The sequence below is a fragment of the Phalaenopsis equestris genome, unplaced genomic scaffold (genome assembly GCF_001263595.1).
Source record: "Phalaenopsis equestris unplaced genomic scaffold, ASM126359v1 Scaffold000264, whole genome shotgun sequence".
Taxonomy (NCBI): Eukaryota; Viridiplantae; Streptophyta; class Magnoliopsida; order Asparagales; family Orchidaceae; genus Phalaenopsis; species Phalaenopsis equestris.
The window spans coordinates 282791-300897 of NW_018164706.1; the positions used below are offsets into that span (position 1 = coordinate 282791).

The 18107-nt window shown below is 34.9% G+C and overlaps 1 protein-coding gene across 3 annotated transcripts in view; it reads left to right on the forward strand.

The window, feature by feature from the left end:
- LOC110024641 (L-2-hydroxyglutarate dehydrogenase, mitochondrial) overlaps nt 1-18107 on the forward strand; it is a 33124-nt gene that overhangs the window by 2960 nt on the left and 12057 nt on the right. Inside the window, exons 2-4 of one of the 3 annotated variants that reach the window (XM_020724721.1) lie at nt 1908-2189; nt 2549-2982; nt 8240-8399. In XM_020724721.1, coding sequence (XP_020580380.1) covers nt 1908-2189; nt 2549-2982; nt 8240-8399 — 876 coding nt within the window. Of the gene's footprint in view, nt 1-1907; nt 2190-2548; nt 2983-7348; nt 7501-8239; nt 8400-18107 lie in introns of those variants that run through there. The other 2 variants (XM_020724722.1, XM_020724723.1) reach the window with 2 other exon arrangements.

Genomic DNA, 18107 nt, shown 5'->3' on the forward strand with positions numbered 1-18107 from the left:
AAGGTGGCTGATTTTTGGGATAACAATAACTGGAATAGACAACTACTTTGCCAACATTTGAATCCTGATTGGGCTAAGATTATTGATAATATTCCAGTGGACAGTGGTAAGCCTGATCGTATTAGAATTAAAAATCTGTTATTAAATCAATCTTAAAGGCTATTGATCAATGCTTCCCAAAAGCTGCCATCTTGCCTTGGGGGACAAAATCTGGAATCATTCTTAAAACCTTCACAATCCTTTTTTAGCGGGAGACTTCATTATTAGCCACTTCCGACTGATGACATTCTCAAGTTAAAAGGCCTAAGGTTCCATATGTCATTTATGTAAACAGGAGGAAAAGAGCTTACCACATGTTTTTTTTCTCTTGCACATACTCAATCCAAATTTGGCAGAATTTACAAAATGTATTTGACATTTTTATGCCACTGGAGGGGTACATATCTCTGGATCAAAGCTTTGAATGCTGGAAAATGCAAGAATCTGATACACATTTGCAAAGCCTAGTACGATACATTATTTGCTGGTTCATATGGATGACTAGAAACAACAACAAGCATGAGGATAATCTATACTCTGATTTTTATAAAAACCTTTTTAAAAAAGGGAATATCACTTTCTCCAAATGCTTACAGAAACATTCAGGGGAATTTATCTGCAATGGCATTATCAGAAAACCAAATACTGTGAGATCTAGCAGATTAGTCCAATGGTCCAAAGCCACACTTCCTTACATCAAAGCCAACATTGATGGTAGTTTCAAAATTATTCATGCTAACTTTTGGTGGTTTGTTTTGAAACCATGTTGGTCATTGCCTTCTTCAATTTTCTGCACCCTGCATTCTAACTTCTGTCATTTATTCGGAGCTCAAGACAGTCCTTTATAATTAAGTTGTTACCCATAAGTTGAGGTGGAAATTTTTGCACATTGAAATTGACTCTTTACATACTTTCAACATCTATTGTGGCTTAACTACTTACCATTGGTATGCTCTAATTATTTGGAAGAAAATCAGTGCCTTACTCCCCACCTTTCACATCAAGTGGTCTCATATCTTGAGGGGATGCAATCAGCCTGCTGACTTCCTGGCTAAAAGACTCCATCTCTGTTGATGTCCAGCAGGATTATTTGCCTTGAGCTGATGTTACTCCACTCCATTATGACGACATATTGGATTTACCTCATATTAGAACATTTTTTTCTTAATTTGATCTGCAAAATATATTCGTGTGTGTTTGTGTGATTTTTGTTAATCAAGGTCGAACTATGTGTGTGTGTGCGCACACGCTCATGTGATTATTGTTAATCAAAGTCGAAATAGTCCACTTCGCGCGCACACGTGTGAGTGTGATTATTTTTAATCAAAGTAGAAATAATTCATTTGATAATTTTCTTTTATTCTTATATTCAAATGATGATGCAATTATAATTTAAAATAACAATTTTGTTATTTGCTAAATACAATGTTTCATTATATTAATATTTTTTAATATTTAAATTTTTAGATTTCAAAGGGTAAAATAAAGTTTTTACAAGAACAATGAAAATTTATCAAAAACTAACTATGATGTCATTTAATTAGTATTATATAGATTATAACACATTGTTTGTTAAATAACAATCATGTTCACAAACAAAAAACGAGTTAAAGTTTGCTCTTGTCATTTTATATAAATAAGTATACATGAATTAATCTTATAAAACAAGCCTTAAGTTGTTCACATGGTGCTAGTTTTTTTATATTCCTTGTTTTAGTTCATGCAGCAATTAGATTAGTTCTAGCCAGCAGTTCATGTTTGGGGAGAAATGTAATATTTTGACCGCTGATAGTTGGATGAGTTTATTTATTTATTTATTTATTTATTTATTTTTCTTATGTCAATCTTCTAGTGGTGGTGTTATACAGGCAGTTCTTTGTGTCAAAGGAAAGGAATTGCTCTACAAGTACTGCTCTGATAGAGGGATTCCACATAAGCAGCTTGGCAAGCTTATTGTAGCTACTAGGGCTTCTGAGATTTCAAAGCTGGAGCAAATTCTGAAAAGTGGGACGGAAAATGGGATTGAGGATTTGAGGATGATGGAAGGATCTCTAGCCATGGAAATGGAACCGGAACTTCACTGCATTAAAGCTTTGCTGTCTCCTTCTTCTGGGATTGTTGATTCACACACATTCATGCTCTCCTTGGTGGTATTTTCAATTCCAGTTTACATATGTTGGATTTTATTTGTCTTGGACATGTGAAGAAGGAAGCCTATCTCCATTAACCGCATGCTAGAAAATGGTTAAAACTGTGCTCTAAATTATTAAATTACGAGCATTGGCTGTTCTTTGCGATATTTAAATTCCAGATTCTTAATTCAGGACCCGAATTTCTCACTTTTGGACAAGTTTGGATATTCGTTGCCAAGCTTCAGGATTATGTTTAGTTTTTATTAATTTTACTCTACATGCCCTCACAGTGGGAACCATTTTTTGCTACTTATGCACTACTTGTGATGGACGGCACCGAAATAGACATTTTCTGATTATTGGATATATTGACGCAGGGGGAAGCTGAAAACCTGGGGACTGCATTTTCTTATAATAGTGTGGTTATAGGGGGGCAAGTTGAGGGTAATTCTTTGCATCTCCAAATTTCGGAAAGCAAGGACCTTAAAAATCATGCAGGGGAGTCTGCTTTACAGCCTCAACTTCTCATAATCCCCAAGCTAGTGATCAACTCTGCAGGTTTAAGCGCTATTCATCTTGCAAAAAGATTTCAAGGACTTGAGCACAGATTCATTCCAGAATCCTATTTTGCACGTGGCTGCTATTTCACCCTATCTAATTCAAAGTCTCCTTTCAGTCACTTAATTTATCCAATACCAGAAGATGGTGGGCTTGGAGTACATGTTACATTGGACCTGAATGGCCAGGTCAAGTTTGGGCCTGATGTTGAATGGATTGATGATGTGGATGACATATCCAGCTACTTGAATCGGTAAACTATTTTTTTTTAAAACAATGAATTACTCTATCTATATGTGAATAACTGATAAATAATTTTTTTTTGTGTTTGTTTTTCATTAGCAATGGTAGTTTGAATGTAAAATCCTGTTAATAGCTTATACGAGATTCTTATTATACAAGCTCACATCCTGATTTGTATTTCACTTGAATGTATCTTTCAAGAAAATATGATTCCCACTCCCCGAAAGAGCTGAAATATCTCAGAACGTGATGACTAAAAGAGAATGCAATTCATCATAACTATAATATATAACATTTTAATTTGGAGTGAAAGAAAACATGACAATTCTAAACTATACCTTTATGGGCTTTGAAAATTTGTGCCTGGCTCTTGTGGGAGTTACGTATTCCTAGTCTAAATTTTGAAGGTAGATTGAATTTTAAATTAGACAATACTTAGAGATTTTGTTCTTAATTTATGAGTACTTTGTGATCTTGTTATGAGGTTTCTATATGTGCCGGCTCTTATGATTGATTCACTCTTCTGATATGAGAGATAAGTTGTGAGAAAAGCTAGTTAATAGATGCAAAATACATAGCATATGGTAGCAACCGTTTGATTTTAGGATAGGAAAAATTTATCATTGCCAGCTTAGAGCACATGGTTGGGGAAATGTCTCAATCAAGATTTTATGGTTATGTCATCCTAGATTTTCATTAATTCTAGTCCACATAGTTAATAGAGGTAGTTGACTCATCCTAATTGAAGGATTATTATTAGCAGTTATAAGGGAGGACCTTGTAGAATTGGTGTGAAGGTTTGCCTATGGGAATGATTTTATATCGCTCTTAGCTAATAGAGGACTTCTTGTTCATAGTTCAGCATTCTGGGAAATTAAGCCATTGAGGAAATTATAGACTTTGGTTGTAATTATAATTTAATGGTATTACTTTGTGGCAAACTGTTTTGTTGGTGGGCCCCAATGATGGCAATGCTTTTCATGGTGCCATTTGGCAGTAAAATCATACTGTTAGATGACATGCCACATGTTTATTGCTATGCTCAATATGACAACTCTTCTTTTTGAGTCAAGATTAATTTTAATTTTACTGATTGTTATACAAGTTAAATAAATAGTTGTTTCAAGCTTTAGATGATATATTTTTCTTGAATATTTTTGTATTATACAATTTGTTATGAAATTTTATATTTTTATGAATATTTGGGCCCAATAAAGTTTGTATTGGAATGTAAGGGCATTTGATGATTAGATCGTTTTTGATTGATATTTTTTGTCGATCCAGCGATCATTGGGTTTTTTTAAATTATTGAATGTTGCTTCAATTTACTAACTTTTTCCTCTTACTTACGGAGGATCGGGTTTGTAATTGACGTATGGCTTGGACTCATTTTTAAAATTCACTGAGCTATAAAGCTTTTCACATCTAATTTTAATGTAGAGGATAGGGTTTAAGAGTTAAAACTTGTGATTGTATCTTTTAGGCATGATGTTGAGAGTTTGCATCTTAAAAATGGATTTTTTTGTTTAAAATGGCATTGAAGGTCACGTGCAAACATAAGACAAGTTTTTGTGAATAAGAATTCAATTTTCAACCTTTTTATAGGAGATTGTTGGAATAAACTGTGTGGAGACGAATTACAATCATTTTTTAATATAAGTCATGCTGACTCTAGTACTTTTGATGTGGAGGATTGGATTTGCAAAGAGGGATTTACAATCCTGTCCTACGTGCAAAGTGGCCAACAAGAGAATGTGCATAGAAAGTGTTGAGTTTGAGGTTTGAACTTTGAGAAAGAGTTTGCAAAATTTCACATTTTTTCTAGATAGGCCAAATTTAGATTCATTTTGCTTCTTTAGGGTATGCACAGCATTCTTTTATTTTAAATTTGAGTGCTTACTTTGTCTATCAGTGCATATGTATCTCTTGGAATGTATGCACGCTTGTCATAATACTTGTATGATTTCCAATACACTTACACAGTGTAATCACATACTTTTAGGTGCATTTGAGTAATTTTTGATGCACCTACACAATGCATTTATATGATTTTTGGTGCGCTTACATAATGTATTATTATTGCGTTTTGAGGTGTAATCAAATTTGAAATTTGTCTTGTGGTATATATGTAAATCCTCTTTTAGTTTCTTAGGCTTTCAATATCTTGAATTTAAATATTTTTTTTTGGTTGAAGTGATACAACAACAATAACAACAACAACAAAGCCTTAATCCCACTACGTGGGGTCGGCTACATGAATCCTTTTTCTCCATTGCGTCCTATTTAGTGTCATATTTGTAGGCATAACGTCCAACTTTTGCACAATTGCATGTGAATTAAATTATATCAGATTTTTTTTTGGAAATTTGATAGAATTTTTCTTAGAAGATAAAATTAATTAAAAAAGGTACAATAATCATTTTTAAAATTATATATATATGTGTGTTTGTGTGCCGCCAGTCGTAGCCTGTTGATAGAGCAACCTCTTTGAAGGTCGTGAGTCCCCTCAGGTTACGGGTTCGAACCCCTCCTTGGCTAGTTTGCCGCTAGTGAGGGTGGTCTTTGAATAGTTAGGCACATGAGCGTGGTTGGATGCTCGTATAATAGCCTCTGACCATTCTTATATATATATATATATGTGTGTGTGTGTGTCTGTATAATAACCTCTGACCATTCTTATATATATATATATATATATATATATCTGTGTGTGTATAATAATTTATTTTTTTTGTATTTATATTTATGTATTATTTACTTATTATTATTATTATTATTAATTTTTTAAAAGGAAAATTTATAGGTTATTTGTCGATTCTCCTCGAATTTTAGTTGCTAGCACATATTAGAATTGCCTTTATCTTGTGTTTTGTCATATTTTCTATTTTCTATTTTGTATTCATGTTGCCACGCATGCATCGTGGGTGTTTATTTTCAAAATTTTTTAACATTTTCGATACATTGACATAGTCTGTTTTAGGAAATGGGTGATGTTCAGATGATTTAAGTTGCAATCAAGGTGTTACGATTCCGTCTTCTGCAATACTGCACCTTCATACTTTATTTTTTTAACATTTGATCAGGTCGACTTATGGAGCGGGTATTGGGGTCAATAGTCTCTGACATTTTATATTAATTATAATAGCAGATTGAAATACTCCAAATAATCAAAGTTGAGATCATTTTTTTATGGATGGAAATAACATACTCATAGAACATATATCAAGCGCATGGTTTTAAATTGCATGATATGAGGCCTGTTCTAACACTTTTTTTGAAAAACTTACAGTGAGGTTTGTCTTCATTGAGCTTTACATGAGACTTAGGGTGCGTTTGGGGCAACTTTTGCGTTTCAGGATAAACAACTTATCTTGAAACGCGGCCCCGCGGCGTTTTCAAAAACATTGCGTTTAGTGTAAAAATGCAACCGCGTTTTCGGATAAACGGGCAAAACACACGATTCAAACGGTACCGCGACGTTTTCAAAAACACCCCGCACTTCAAACTGCCTCAAACGGGCCCGACATCAGCTTCATTGAGGCGTGTGTGATTAGATTTAAGTTTTTTTAAAAATAATCATGCAGTAAAATAAGCCTCATAATATTTCTTACTTATTTATACAATACACAATTGATGATGCAAGTAAATTTGTTATTATCAATATATTCATTGTTTTAAATTCTAATAAATATTGTTATTAATTTATATTGACTAAATAAGCGGAAGCTGATTTATATTTAAGATGAGAATGAATGAGATAACATCGATACATTTGAGGATGAGGTGAGGGAGGCAAACAGTAAGTGATAAGAATAATGAGGCCTTTTGAATTTAGGAATTCTAACATTGATGGCTTATTATGTTCCTTCTTTGAAGGATGACACTAGGAATGTAGGATAGACTATTTATTTGTATCTAATCTATTTTGAATTGTTATGCTATTACGTCTTTGATATTTATATAAGTTTTTATTTTATGATTTATTATTTGAATGTTTCATGTCACTTCTTACTTTGAATAATTTATTACTTTTGTCATATTAGGATGTTAATATGTTACATTTTAACCTATTTATAAGTTAGAATGTCAATATACTACTTATTATGTACTTTGAACCTAGTACAATACTTATTATTTGTGCAATTCTTTAAACACCTCGAGGCTTATCAGTACAATACTTATTTGTGCAATTCTTTAAACACCTCGAGGCTTATGCCTTACTACACAGACAAGAATCACTTTAATATCTAATTGTGCAGTTTTAAACTTTGCTTTAAGCGTTGTGTGAGTATCCACTTTAATATCTTATCATCATGTCTAAATTTAGAATTCCTATTAATTTTTATGATGAATCAATGGAGCTTTAAAATTCACAGGCTAAATATTGAAGATAAGGCAAGTGATAAATTGATGATGATGAATATGGTTATGATCTTATTCTAAGAGACAGATACTTTCAAATAATTTTGTGTTCATTTTGGACACTTGTTGATACATCTTTGATGCCAGACAAGATTTTGACACACTCAGCATTATATTGCAATTATTTCAAGGTAAAAGTAGATTCTGATGTAAGTCAAACATGGCCTGTCATGATCTGGGCGTGGCTTGGCATGTCACACGGGCACACAAGAACAGCCTGCCCAGATCATGACAGGCATAAAATATATGAGACTTGGTAATGATCAATGAATGCTTATATTGGATTGCTGTTTGCCAATGACACTTGTCACGTGATAAAATATCTCTTATCATTGGTAGTGTTTCCTTTTTCTATTTGGTTATTGTTAAGCTTCTTTGTGAAGCTTATGAATATGCTTGTACGCTTCACTGGGTAATGATTTTAATGGAAATATTTATAAATTATATATTTTTATTAATAATTTATTAAATATAACATTGTGTGTGTGTGTGTATCATACTTTTAATAGTTTTCTTATGCTGCCGTAGCTGCAGTGGTATGTCTGTGCTTCATATATCGGGCTTTTTGGTATTTGGTTTGTATTATTTATATATTTTGGATTGCCAAGTGTTACGCATTACCAAGAATATTTTTATGATGATTTAATTGTCATGTCAGCCTTTTTTCCCCCTAAATCTTATTCTCTGGATTATATCTCTCATATTGATTTGACGTTACTGAAACCATCATCTCCATAGAACTAAATTAATTGCTGGATCTGGTCTAAACTTCAATATAGTGATCGTTTTTGATCTAACAGAACAAGCGGCTTAGATATTGAACCTATTGTTTATGATTGTTCCAGGTTTGACTATTCAGTGAACTCAGATCGATCAAGCAGGTTTTATTCTGAAATAAGAAAGTATTTTCCTAATTTGAGAGATGGATCACTCGAACCAGGATACTCGGGAATTCGACCAAAACTATCTGGACAAGGACAACTTCCTTCTGACTTTGTTATCCAGGTGCTCTCCTTCTGTCTATTTACATGGAAAACAATGGTGCTTTATCATGCATGTTTCTAAGAATTAATCCAAGCCAACAACTTGCATACATGTTTAAATAAGAAAAAAATGAACCTTTGATGTCATTTGTAGCTTTAGATGCCAAGGAAATTGAGCGTGTAGAACTATGGCCTATGTTAAGGAGATATTGAACGTGTAGAACTACAACCTACTAGGTTCATTTTGTAATCTTGCATCTTTCTCTTGAAAAATGTCATCACATATATATTTGATCCATGCATTATTCGGGTTATATCATTGGGTGGTCCTAGGCTAGCTCAATTGCTCCGTTTCTTTTTATTTTTTCTCTGTTGAATGACGTGCTATGGAACTGCCTTCAGAATTGGTTGATCTGAGAGTTGGTTATAAGTTGTCCATTTTTTAATAATTATTAAACAGCTTCGTTAGAAATAAAAAAAAGAAATTGGAGACAGCGCAGCTAACTGTGGAATTCTGAGGTGCGCTTGACAAACTTGACAAAATGATGTTTTTACCATCTATGGAAATTATATTAGTGAATGGTAACAGAACTAATTGGATCAGCGAAATATTATTTTCAAGTTCCTATACGTAAGAGAGTATTTACTCATATTAGCATTTAGCACTCAGCAAGCTTGAAGAAATTAATAACTGAAAAAAAAAATATATATATAAAAAAATTGATTAGGCTTATCTCTTCGGGTTTCGCCTTTAGGAGATGAGGAAGGAGCCCTTTCATTCAAAAGGATCGAGAGGATAGCGAGAGTCAGAGAGCGAGAAGGAAGAAGAATTAGAAGAAGATTGCGTCAATTTCATACTTTGCTGTCGGCGCTAGAGACGAGGAAGACGAAGCCATGATAGTGTGGGGAGGAGGAGAGGTGTGGGGCTTTCTTCTTGCAGCTACAAAGCCATTGAAGGCGTGATGGCACGAGGCACGAGTAGGATCCTGTGCGTGTCACTGTCGAGTGCAAGAAAATCATGTTGGGAGGGCAACCTGAAGCCTAGCATGTCTTCCACTTTGCATGCAAGCAGCGATGCTGTGAGTGGGAAGTAGCCTTGTGTGCGCATTGTATGCTAGGGGGGGAGTGGGAAGAATTGCGTGTGGAGGCAAATCGAATGGCTCCAGGAGGGAAGCTCATGCCTTCGCCGAAGGAGAAGGAGAAGGAGAAACAGAGCCACTTGCGGGAAGAAGAAATGAACGACGCGTGCATCGTGTAGGAATAAGAGGAAGCTTCATTTGCCGTTGAGCAAAGCGCGGCTTCGTGTGGGAGACATCTCAAGCGAAGCAGAAGCCTAGTGTCTCTTACGTGAGGGTTTGAGCGAAGGAGTAGGAGAGGAGGCTTGTGTGCGGGTAAGGGTGAGGCCGAACCGAGCCTTAAGTAAGCGAGTTTTAATACTTTTAGTTAAGTTATTTAATAAGAATTATATATATATATATAAATATGTAAGTTTATATTTTAAATGTTAACTTGAAGTGAATTTGAAATCAAAAATCAGATATGGAAGGCTTTTTGGATTGGAGCAATGGTTTGACGTAGGGCTGTCTAAGAAGCTCGTGTTAGGCTCGTTCGCTAAGTTAACGACCCCGCACCACAAAAAAAACACACAAAAAACACCCTATGTGGGTGGTGATCAATTTTATATATATATATATATATATTTGATGAGTAGTATTTTTAAAAAACTTAATTGACGACAAGGCTCTAAAGATTTATAATCACTTATAAGTATTAATTAAGGAAATAGAATAAAAATTATTAAATTAGATTCAAATTATATTTTAATATATGATTAGGGTTGTCAAATGATTAGGGTTGTCAAAACCTTTGTTCGTGAAAGGCTCGTGTTCGGCTCGCTAAGCAAACGAGCCAAACACGAACACACTTTTTGATCTTGAAATATAAACGAGCCAAACAGGAGCTGAGCTTGGGCTCGTTCGTGTTCGACTCGTTTACACCCCTAGTTTGACGGTAGTGAAGGAGATAAAGTTTAACTTCTTATTTATATAAGTTATTTTAGTTAAAATTTATTAAATTAATATTAACATTATGAATTAAAAATCCTAGATTGAGGAACTCTTGATGCAAAAAGGAATAGTAATTTTGGATTGAAAAGTTTTCATAAAGGAGAAAGAAGTGGTTAGAGATATGTTAATGATTTATTAATTGTTATAAGTGATTAAATGTTTAAATTAATATATACTTTGAAAATACTATAGATCTTAATTGAATGACAATAATAACTTATAGAAAATCAACAAGGTGATTAAGTGAAGGAATGAGCACATACAAAAGTCTCTTATTGGTCAAGTGAGTAATTATCTTTTTAAATTGCAATCATTGTCATTATTTCTTGATGTATGTTTGATTTTACTTATGATCTATTTCAATAAGATTTATATTACAACAGATTTTTCATAATATTATATAGAAAAATATGCATAGTAAATAGATTCATAATGAATATCCTATAGGGTAATTTGATTATTGAATATCATTTATATTATAGTAGAGCTACATATATATTAGGTTACATGATCTTTAGATTTAAGTAGAAATGCATATAACATATCATTATATGACATTTAGAAAACACTCGTGTACAAACAATTGCATAATGATTTATTTATGAAAGTATTAGACTGGTGTCTGTCATTTTGATTCTAGTAAATGTGCACTTATTCATAAGTAGATGAATTTATAAGAAAAGAATGTATGATATCAAAGAATGAAGTAAGGTAAATATGAATGCTTGCATGTGCATACTACGTGTTCACCACCTTATGGTTCGGGCAGAGAACGTCAGTTATTTTTCTATCACTTCAGATAATTGTGATGTGATCATTAACCACTGTACTGAGTGGAGAATATTGGTCAGCGGTGAGTTGACAACTTATCATTCCAGACAATTGTGATGTTTAGATCGCTAATAGCTGTGCCGACAGTATAATATCGATCAAGGGCGTTTTTAAAAATTTTTTGACGATGATCCTTAAACAGACAAATGTGTAAGACAACTTATCACTCCAGACAATTGTGATGTTTAGATTGCTAATAGCTGTGCCGACAGTATAATATCGACCAAGGGCGTTTTTAAAATTTTTTTGACGATGATCCTTAAACAGACAAATGTGTATGTTAAGAATATAAAATAAAAGTAAAGTTAAGTTTAAATCTTTAAGTGTACAGTAAAAGTAAATGCATATAGATGTTTTAGATTATTCTCATAGAGTAAATATCATAGACACGTATATTAGATTTTTATTAGATCTCATATAATAATATATGAATGACCAACTTGTATGTTACTTTCTTTTCCTTAGGTTACTGTAAATGTGATTGGTCCTGTGTTATCTTTAGATAATTCATTATGTTGTTTTAATATTTTTTTTTTCAGATTTTAAGTTTTTAAATAAGATGAATAGACGAAGAGATAATATTTACAGAAGGCGTGAGTGACAACCTGAAAGGTAACCTTTTTGTATTGTTAATTTAATTCAATTTATTAGTGGTTCTTTCAATTATATTTTTGATAATAACTATTAGTGATATAAATAAAATGACAGAAAACTGGAAAATTTATTTTCATCGTTCGACTGCCCATTCCCATCTTGGTTAATTCTAAGTCATGGGTCAAGTCGCGACAAAAGTGATATCAAAACGAAGGTTTAGACAATATGAATCTTAATGAAAGAGCCAATAAAATGATTGAATGTCTTATTTTAGGCGCAAGGTCAAAAGAAAATTTTAGTAATTTATTATTTATTATTGTTTGCTATACATAGGTCTTAATAGGATCATGATTATGTTATGTTATTGTTTTCTTGAATCATAGGGTTAGATTTAGGATTTAGAAGAGGTCGTTATCTCTCAAATTGTATGCGCTTATCTTTTTTGTATTCGAAGTTGTATTACTTTAATTTTATATCAACACAATTAATTCTTTTATTTTTACACTAATTTCTACATAAATCTGTCTCGTTTCCTATGAAATTGCTATTAGAGCATTCAATTTATGGGAAGAGGCTCGCGGAGTAAAGGTTCGAACTTACGATTCTGACTGTATCACGAGCTAGCTAAGAAGATATGAAGGGATCGTAGTGTACAGGGTGGCTGGCTGGGAAGCAAATGACAAGATTGCGACCATACAACTGTTCCACTCTAAACCTAGAGATCGGGATCATATGGGAATTTCAAATCGATATAGTTGCACGGCGGCAAAGAAGGGATCGCAATGTATCACGTCGCGTCCTAGTGACCGAACCCTGTGATGTGAGAAGTTGAAAATGGGATTGTGTCGTTCTTATCTCGATTCGAGCCAGCTTGGAAGCCAAGATGGGATTATGGCTTACAACCTCCCATACAGTCGTGATTCATGCTACCTAGAAGGCTAAGGAAGGGATGTCAATTTGCATGATCTAAAACCCTCTTGGGATTAATGACGACCAAAAAAGTAGATGCTTTGGAGAAAAATTAGCGGAAGGGGTGAGTCAACTCTGATTTGGAATGGAGGAGCATTCTTTTATTGTGGTTGTTCAAGGGTGGATTCATGGCTCTGAAATAAAATGATAAAGAAGATTGCTAAGTTCCACACAAATTCGCTGCTGCCTTCAGTGGGATCGAGAGACGACATCGGTAGTGGATGCGAGCGTTAGCAACCAGAATGACTCACATGACATCAGACCAACTTCACATCTTAAGCAGATTTGGACCTCGGGTCAGGCGAAGAAATGAGGAGCGGATTCAAATGACAACACTCAAAAGGAATAACACTACATCCAAATGGCTGAAACAAGTGCCAGCAGACGGAATGGGATGATCTGTGATTATGGGCAGGAGGAAGTCGATTTGAAAGATTTTGGCTTGTAATAGGGAATCACTGTGGGTGGGACATTGGTAGAGGGTTGCATCCAATATGCCAATGCCTTTTGCTGTTTCTGCCTCTTGGGCGGAAGGTGATTTGAGAGCCTATGGGGATGTGCAAGCAGATTATAGGGCGAGCCAGACTTATGGAAGAAGTGAATTAATATGGGTCAAGGAAGGGAACCCTACCCCTGCTTCATGGGCCAACTGACTTCGGTCAAGAAACTTGGGGAGGGGACTCATTCATAAGAAAGTTGAAGATGTTGATCTTTGAAGGAGAGGATGCTTATAGTTGGGGTTTTCGCCTGTAGAGATACTTTGCTCTTAATGGGCTGACGGAGGAAGAAAAATTTATGGCGGTGGTTCTGGGTTTTGAAATGAAGGCTTTAGCATGTTATCAATGTAGAGAATAGCGTCAACTAATTAGAATATGAGAAGAATTCAATGACCGATTGTTGGAGCATTTCAGAACATGTGAAGGGGATTTAGACATGTAATATTTTGCATTGGCCCAAGAATGGTCCGTCATGGTTTACATGGAGAAATTTAAGATGCATGTTATTTGGCTATTTGAGAGGGATAACAAAAGTGTTGGAAGGAAACTTCATGAATGGGTTTAGTCCAGAAATTCAAGCAACGCTTTGCCTGCTGAGACTACGAGGACTGGGGGAGTTAATGGACTTAGTGCAGTTGGTTGTGGATAAAGATACAATATAACAAGCTAATAAGAGCAACATAATTGGAGCTCCATATCAAAATGCTACAACCAAGATGATACTAAAAATCCAAACAATGGGATTCCAGCGGGAGACTTCACGGGACAGTTAATGGGCCATGATGAATGACGATCTTCAAATGCCTTACAGAGAAAGAGATTTAGGAGAAGTGAGCTAACAGATTTTGTTTTCTGTGTGACGAGAAGTTTGTCCTAGGACAATGTGGCAAGGATCGGACCTTATAAGTACTCACAGTATTTGACGAGGAGGTAGGGGATGAAGAAATAGAGGAGGTTATGGTGGAAGTCATACTATTACTTGGATATGGAAAAATTTGGTGGAAGTCTCATTGAACTCGGTGGTGGGTATTAACACCGAACCATACAATGAAACTTCGGGGACATATCGAAGAGCAGGACATAGTGGTGTTGGTGGATAGTGGGGCCACCCACAATTTCATCTCTACTCAAGCAGTAATGTAATTGAGACGTGAGAGGGTTGGCATAAATTGTTTTTGAGTCATAATGGGGGTGAGACATGTAGAGAGGAGCAGAGTAGTTTTTATAGGGGTGATTTTGACACTGCATCGTATTCAAGTGATGATTAATTTTCTTCCTTAGGATTTAAGGTGCATTGACGTAATATGAGTATAAAATGGTTGCAGTCTTTATGGGAAATTAAAATGAATTAAGAACTTCTTAAATTGGAGTTCCAGGAGTAAGACAGGACAGTGGTGCTTAGCGGTAACCCTAGTTTGTGCAAGGTCTTGGTGACATTGAAGATCATGGCTTGGGCAATACAGGATGCAGGATTGAGATTCTCGATCGAGTTGCATGGCATGGAAGAGACACATGACTTGGAGCGTTGATATGAATTTGATAGGAAACAAGACAGATTTGCGTAGAAATTAGGGCAGAAATAAAAGAATTTATTACGTCGATACCAAATTAAAGCAATACAACTTTGAATACATAAAAGATAAGTACTTACAATTCGAGAGGTTGGCGACCTTTCCTAAAACTTAATCTAATCGTAAGAATCAAGATAACAATCACATATTATAACCTTAATCCTATTAAGTCTTATTTATATCAAACAATAATAAAGAATAAATAATAAATCGCTAAATTGTCATTTTGGCCTTACGCCTAAAACAAGTCTTCAAATTATTTGGCTGGCTTGGTGTGGCGAAAAGCATCGTCGTTGTCGGTCTAACAATATCATTAATGAATCTGTTTTGTTAGGGTCATCAGTATTAGGTGCAGGATGGGTGCATGAAATTAGCATATTGGGATTATTCATTTTGTTTTCAACCAATATGCTATGCATTTGTGCACCTCCTAAAAAGCTCTTAGTCTTACTTCGTAACATACGATGTTGTTGTTGGTTGGAGAGTGACATTTATTAATTATCCACAAAGCGAATGACAAATACAACAAATCGTCGTCCCCTATAATTGAAGGCCACAAAATAACTCATTCTTTTGTAGGTCTTAGCTTGCAGTCCATAAAATCAAAATATATAATAATAAAAGAAAAGAATAAAGAAAACAACTTAAAAATTCACATATTTTGAACATTTGTGCATTCAGTTTATAATAATATGACATGTTGGTGTCTAGCCTAAGGCCAAATTTATCTTTTGTGTGTCTAAGGACAGTTTTGTCTTTTATTGTTTATTATTTTTAGTATAAATAGACTCTAATAGATTTAGGGTAAGGTTTGCATGAGATTATTGTTGTGAGTCTTAGGGTTAGGCTTTGAGAGAGATTTCCTACCTATCAAATTGTTGGAATTGGAAAAGATTGCATATCTCTTGAATTGTAGGTGTTTATCTTTATATTCATGTTGAATATTTGATGTTTTTGCAACAAAATATGTATATGCATTAATTTCTGTGGAAGATTCGTATCAAGTCGTATGAAAGCATCGATTTCTGGGAGATCACCAAGGAATCACTACTAGCGTGAGAATTAGTCATTGTTTGCGTGAGAAATAGCTATGAAGCATCGACAAGGGATCCCTGTGTGACCGAATCTTGCGATACGATCGCTAGTAGGGAGGCCACAATTTGTCCGCAGCATACAAGGAAAGCCACGACATGATCGCAACACACAAAGACCTAAACTCGTCTATTTCTCCCGCTCCTGCTATTGCTACTGTGCTTCGTCCTGAAATAGAGCCTCGAGTTTAACTTACGGGGAGGGCGACGATGGGATTGTGACATGATCGCAACGCACAAAGACCTAAAACTCGTCTATTTCTCCCGCTTCTGCTATTGCTACTGTTCTTCGTCCTGAAATAGAGCCGCGAGTTTAACTTACGGGGAGGGCGACGATGGGATTGCGTCTTCCTTCTCCTGTGAATACCGACGGGATCGACGCAATCACGGCGTATAAAGATCCGTAACTCACGTGTTTCTCATGTTTTCTTTCTGTCTTCGCGAACATAGTTGCGATTAGAGCTAATTAAGATGGCCACATGCGGATTGAGGCCTACAGAGACCGAAAACTTCAATTTTTCTCTTCCTTCTGCTTCGTCCTCACCATACGATAGTGTTATCGTGGTGTCCGATCACAAGACTCATGATCCAAGATCTTAGACGCCAGTGACCAAATCAGGTGTGATGGAACCTCTTGCAATATGGGAAGCCAACAACAGAATTGTTGCATTTCTATTGGGATTCAAGTTAGTTGGGAAGCCAATCATAGGATTGCAAGTTTCGAAACCGCACAAGGAGCGATGACAGTAAAGACATTAGGTGCTTTGGAGGTGAAATTAGAGAATGAGATGAGTCATATTAGATCAAAAATAGATGAGCATTTCTCGTCCATGGAGGGGTAGTTCGAGCGTAGATTTAGATGAGAAAAATTATAGGGGATCATACAGAATCGCTTCTGCCCGATAGAGGATCGAACAATGTCGTCGGGAATGGATACGAGTAGTAGCAGCTAGAAAAATTCACGTGACATTAGGGCAACATTACTACTTTAGATGGATCAAGAGTTGTAGTATCGAGCAATTGAATTAGGAGGGGACTCGAGTGGTAGCACTTGGAAGAAACAACATGACATTCATATGACTTGAACAAATAGAAACAAACGAGATTGAAGTTGACAGTGATGAAAGAGACACATGATACAGAGTTGACAAAGATTCTGATCATCATTAAGCTATTAGATCAGCTATTTGAGGTTGCAATATTCTCAAAGATTGACTCGAAATGAGGAGATCATTAGATTTGTAAGTGGTCGAAGGATGTGCATTAGACGACATTTCAAATTCATCAGGGGCACTATGAATTTTTGATTAAAGGGAAAGGATTGTCAGATGATATACAGTGGAAACTATACCCCTTGATTCACAACAGTTTTTTCCTCATTTAGTACAAGGCATCTTTTGGGAAAGGAGTATTGTTATGTTGGTGTTTAGCTTAAAAAAAAATTTATCTTTTGTGTGTTTAAGGACAATTTCGTCTTTTATTATTTTTTATTGTTTAATATAAGTAGACTCTAATAGATTTTGGGTTAGGTATGCATGATATTATTGTTATGAGTTTTAGAGATAGGCTTTGGAAGAGATTTTCCACCTCTCGAATTATAGGTTGTTGGGAGAGATCACTTACCTCTAAAACTGTATGTGTTTATCTTTGTATTCATGTTAAATGTTTGATATTCTTGCAATAAAATATGTATTTGCCCTAATGTCTATGGAAGATTCCTATTATAATGATCCTCTAAGATTGTTTATGCACTTTTAGGGGCTGTTTGGCTGCAAGTAGGATTTAGTTTAAGTAGGATTTAGTAAATCCTGTAAATCCAGATTTATCAAATCCTGAAGGGGTTAAATCTTGAAAATTGTTTTATATGTTAGGAAATCCTAGTAAATCTTGAGAAATTGTTTGGCAGCTATAACAGGATTTAGTTAAATGAAGTTTTTATGCCATTTAAAAAATAATAGCTTATCAAAAATAAACATACAATCATCAAAATTAAACATAAAAACTAGCATTACGTATTGAATTTTAATACGGGCCATTTAAAATAGTGCACAAAGTTGAATGCCCCGAGTTGCTTTCAAATTAACCCAAATAAATCATACAATCTGAGAAAC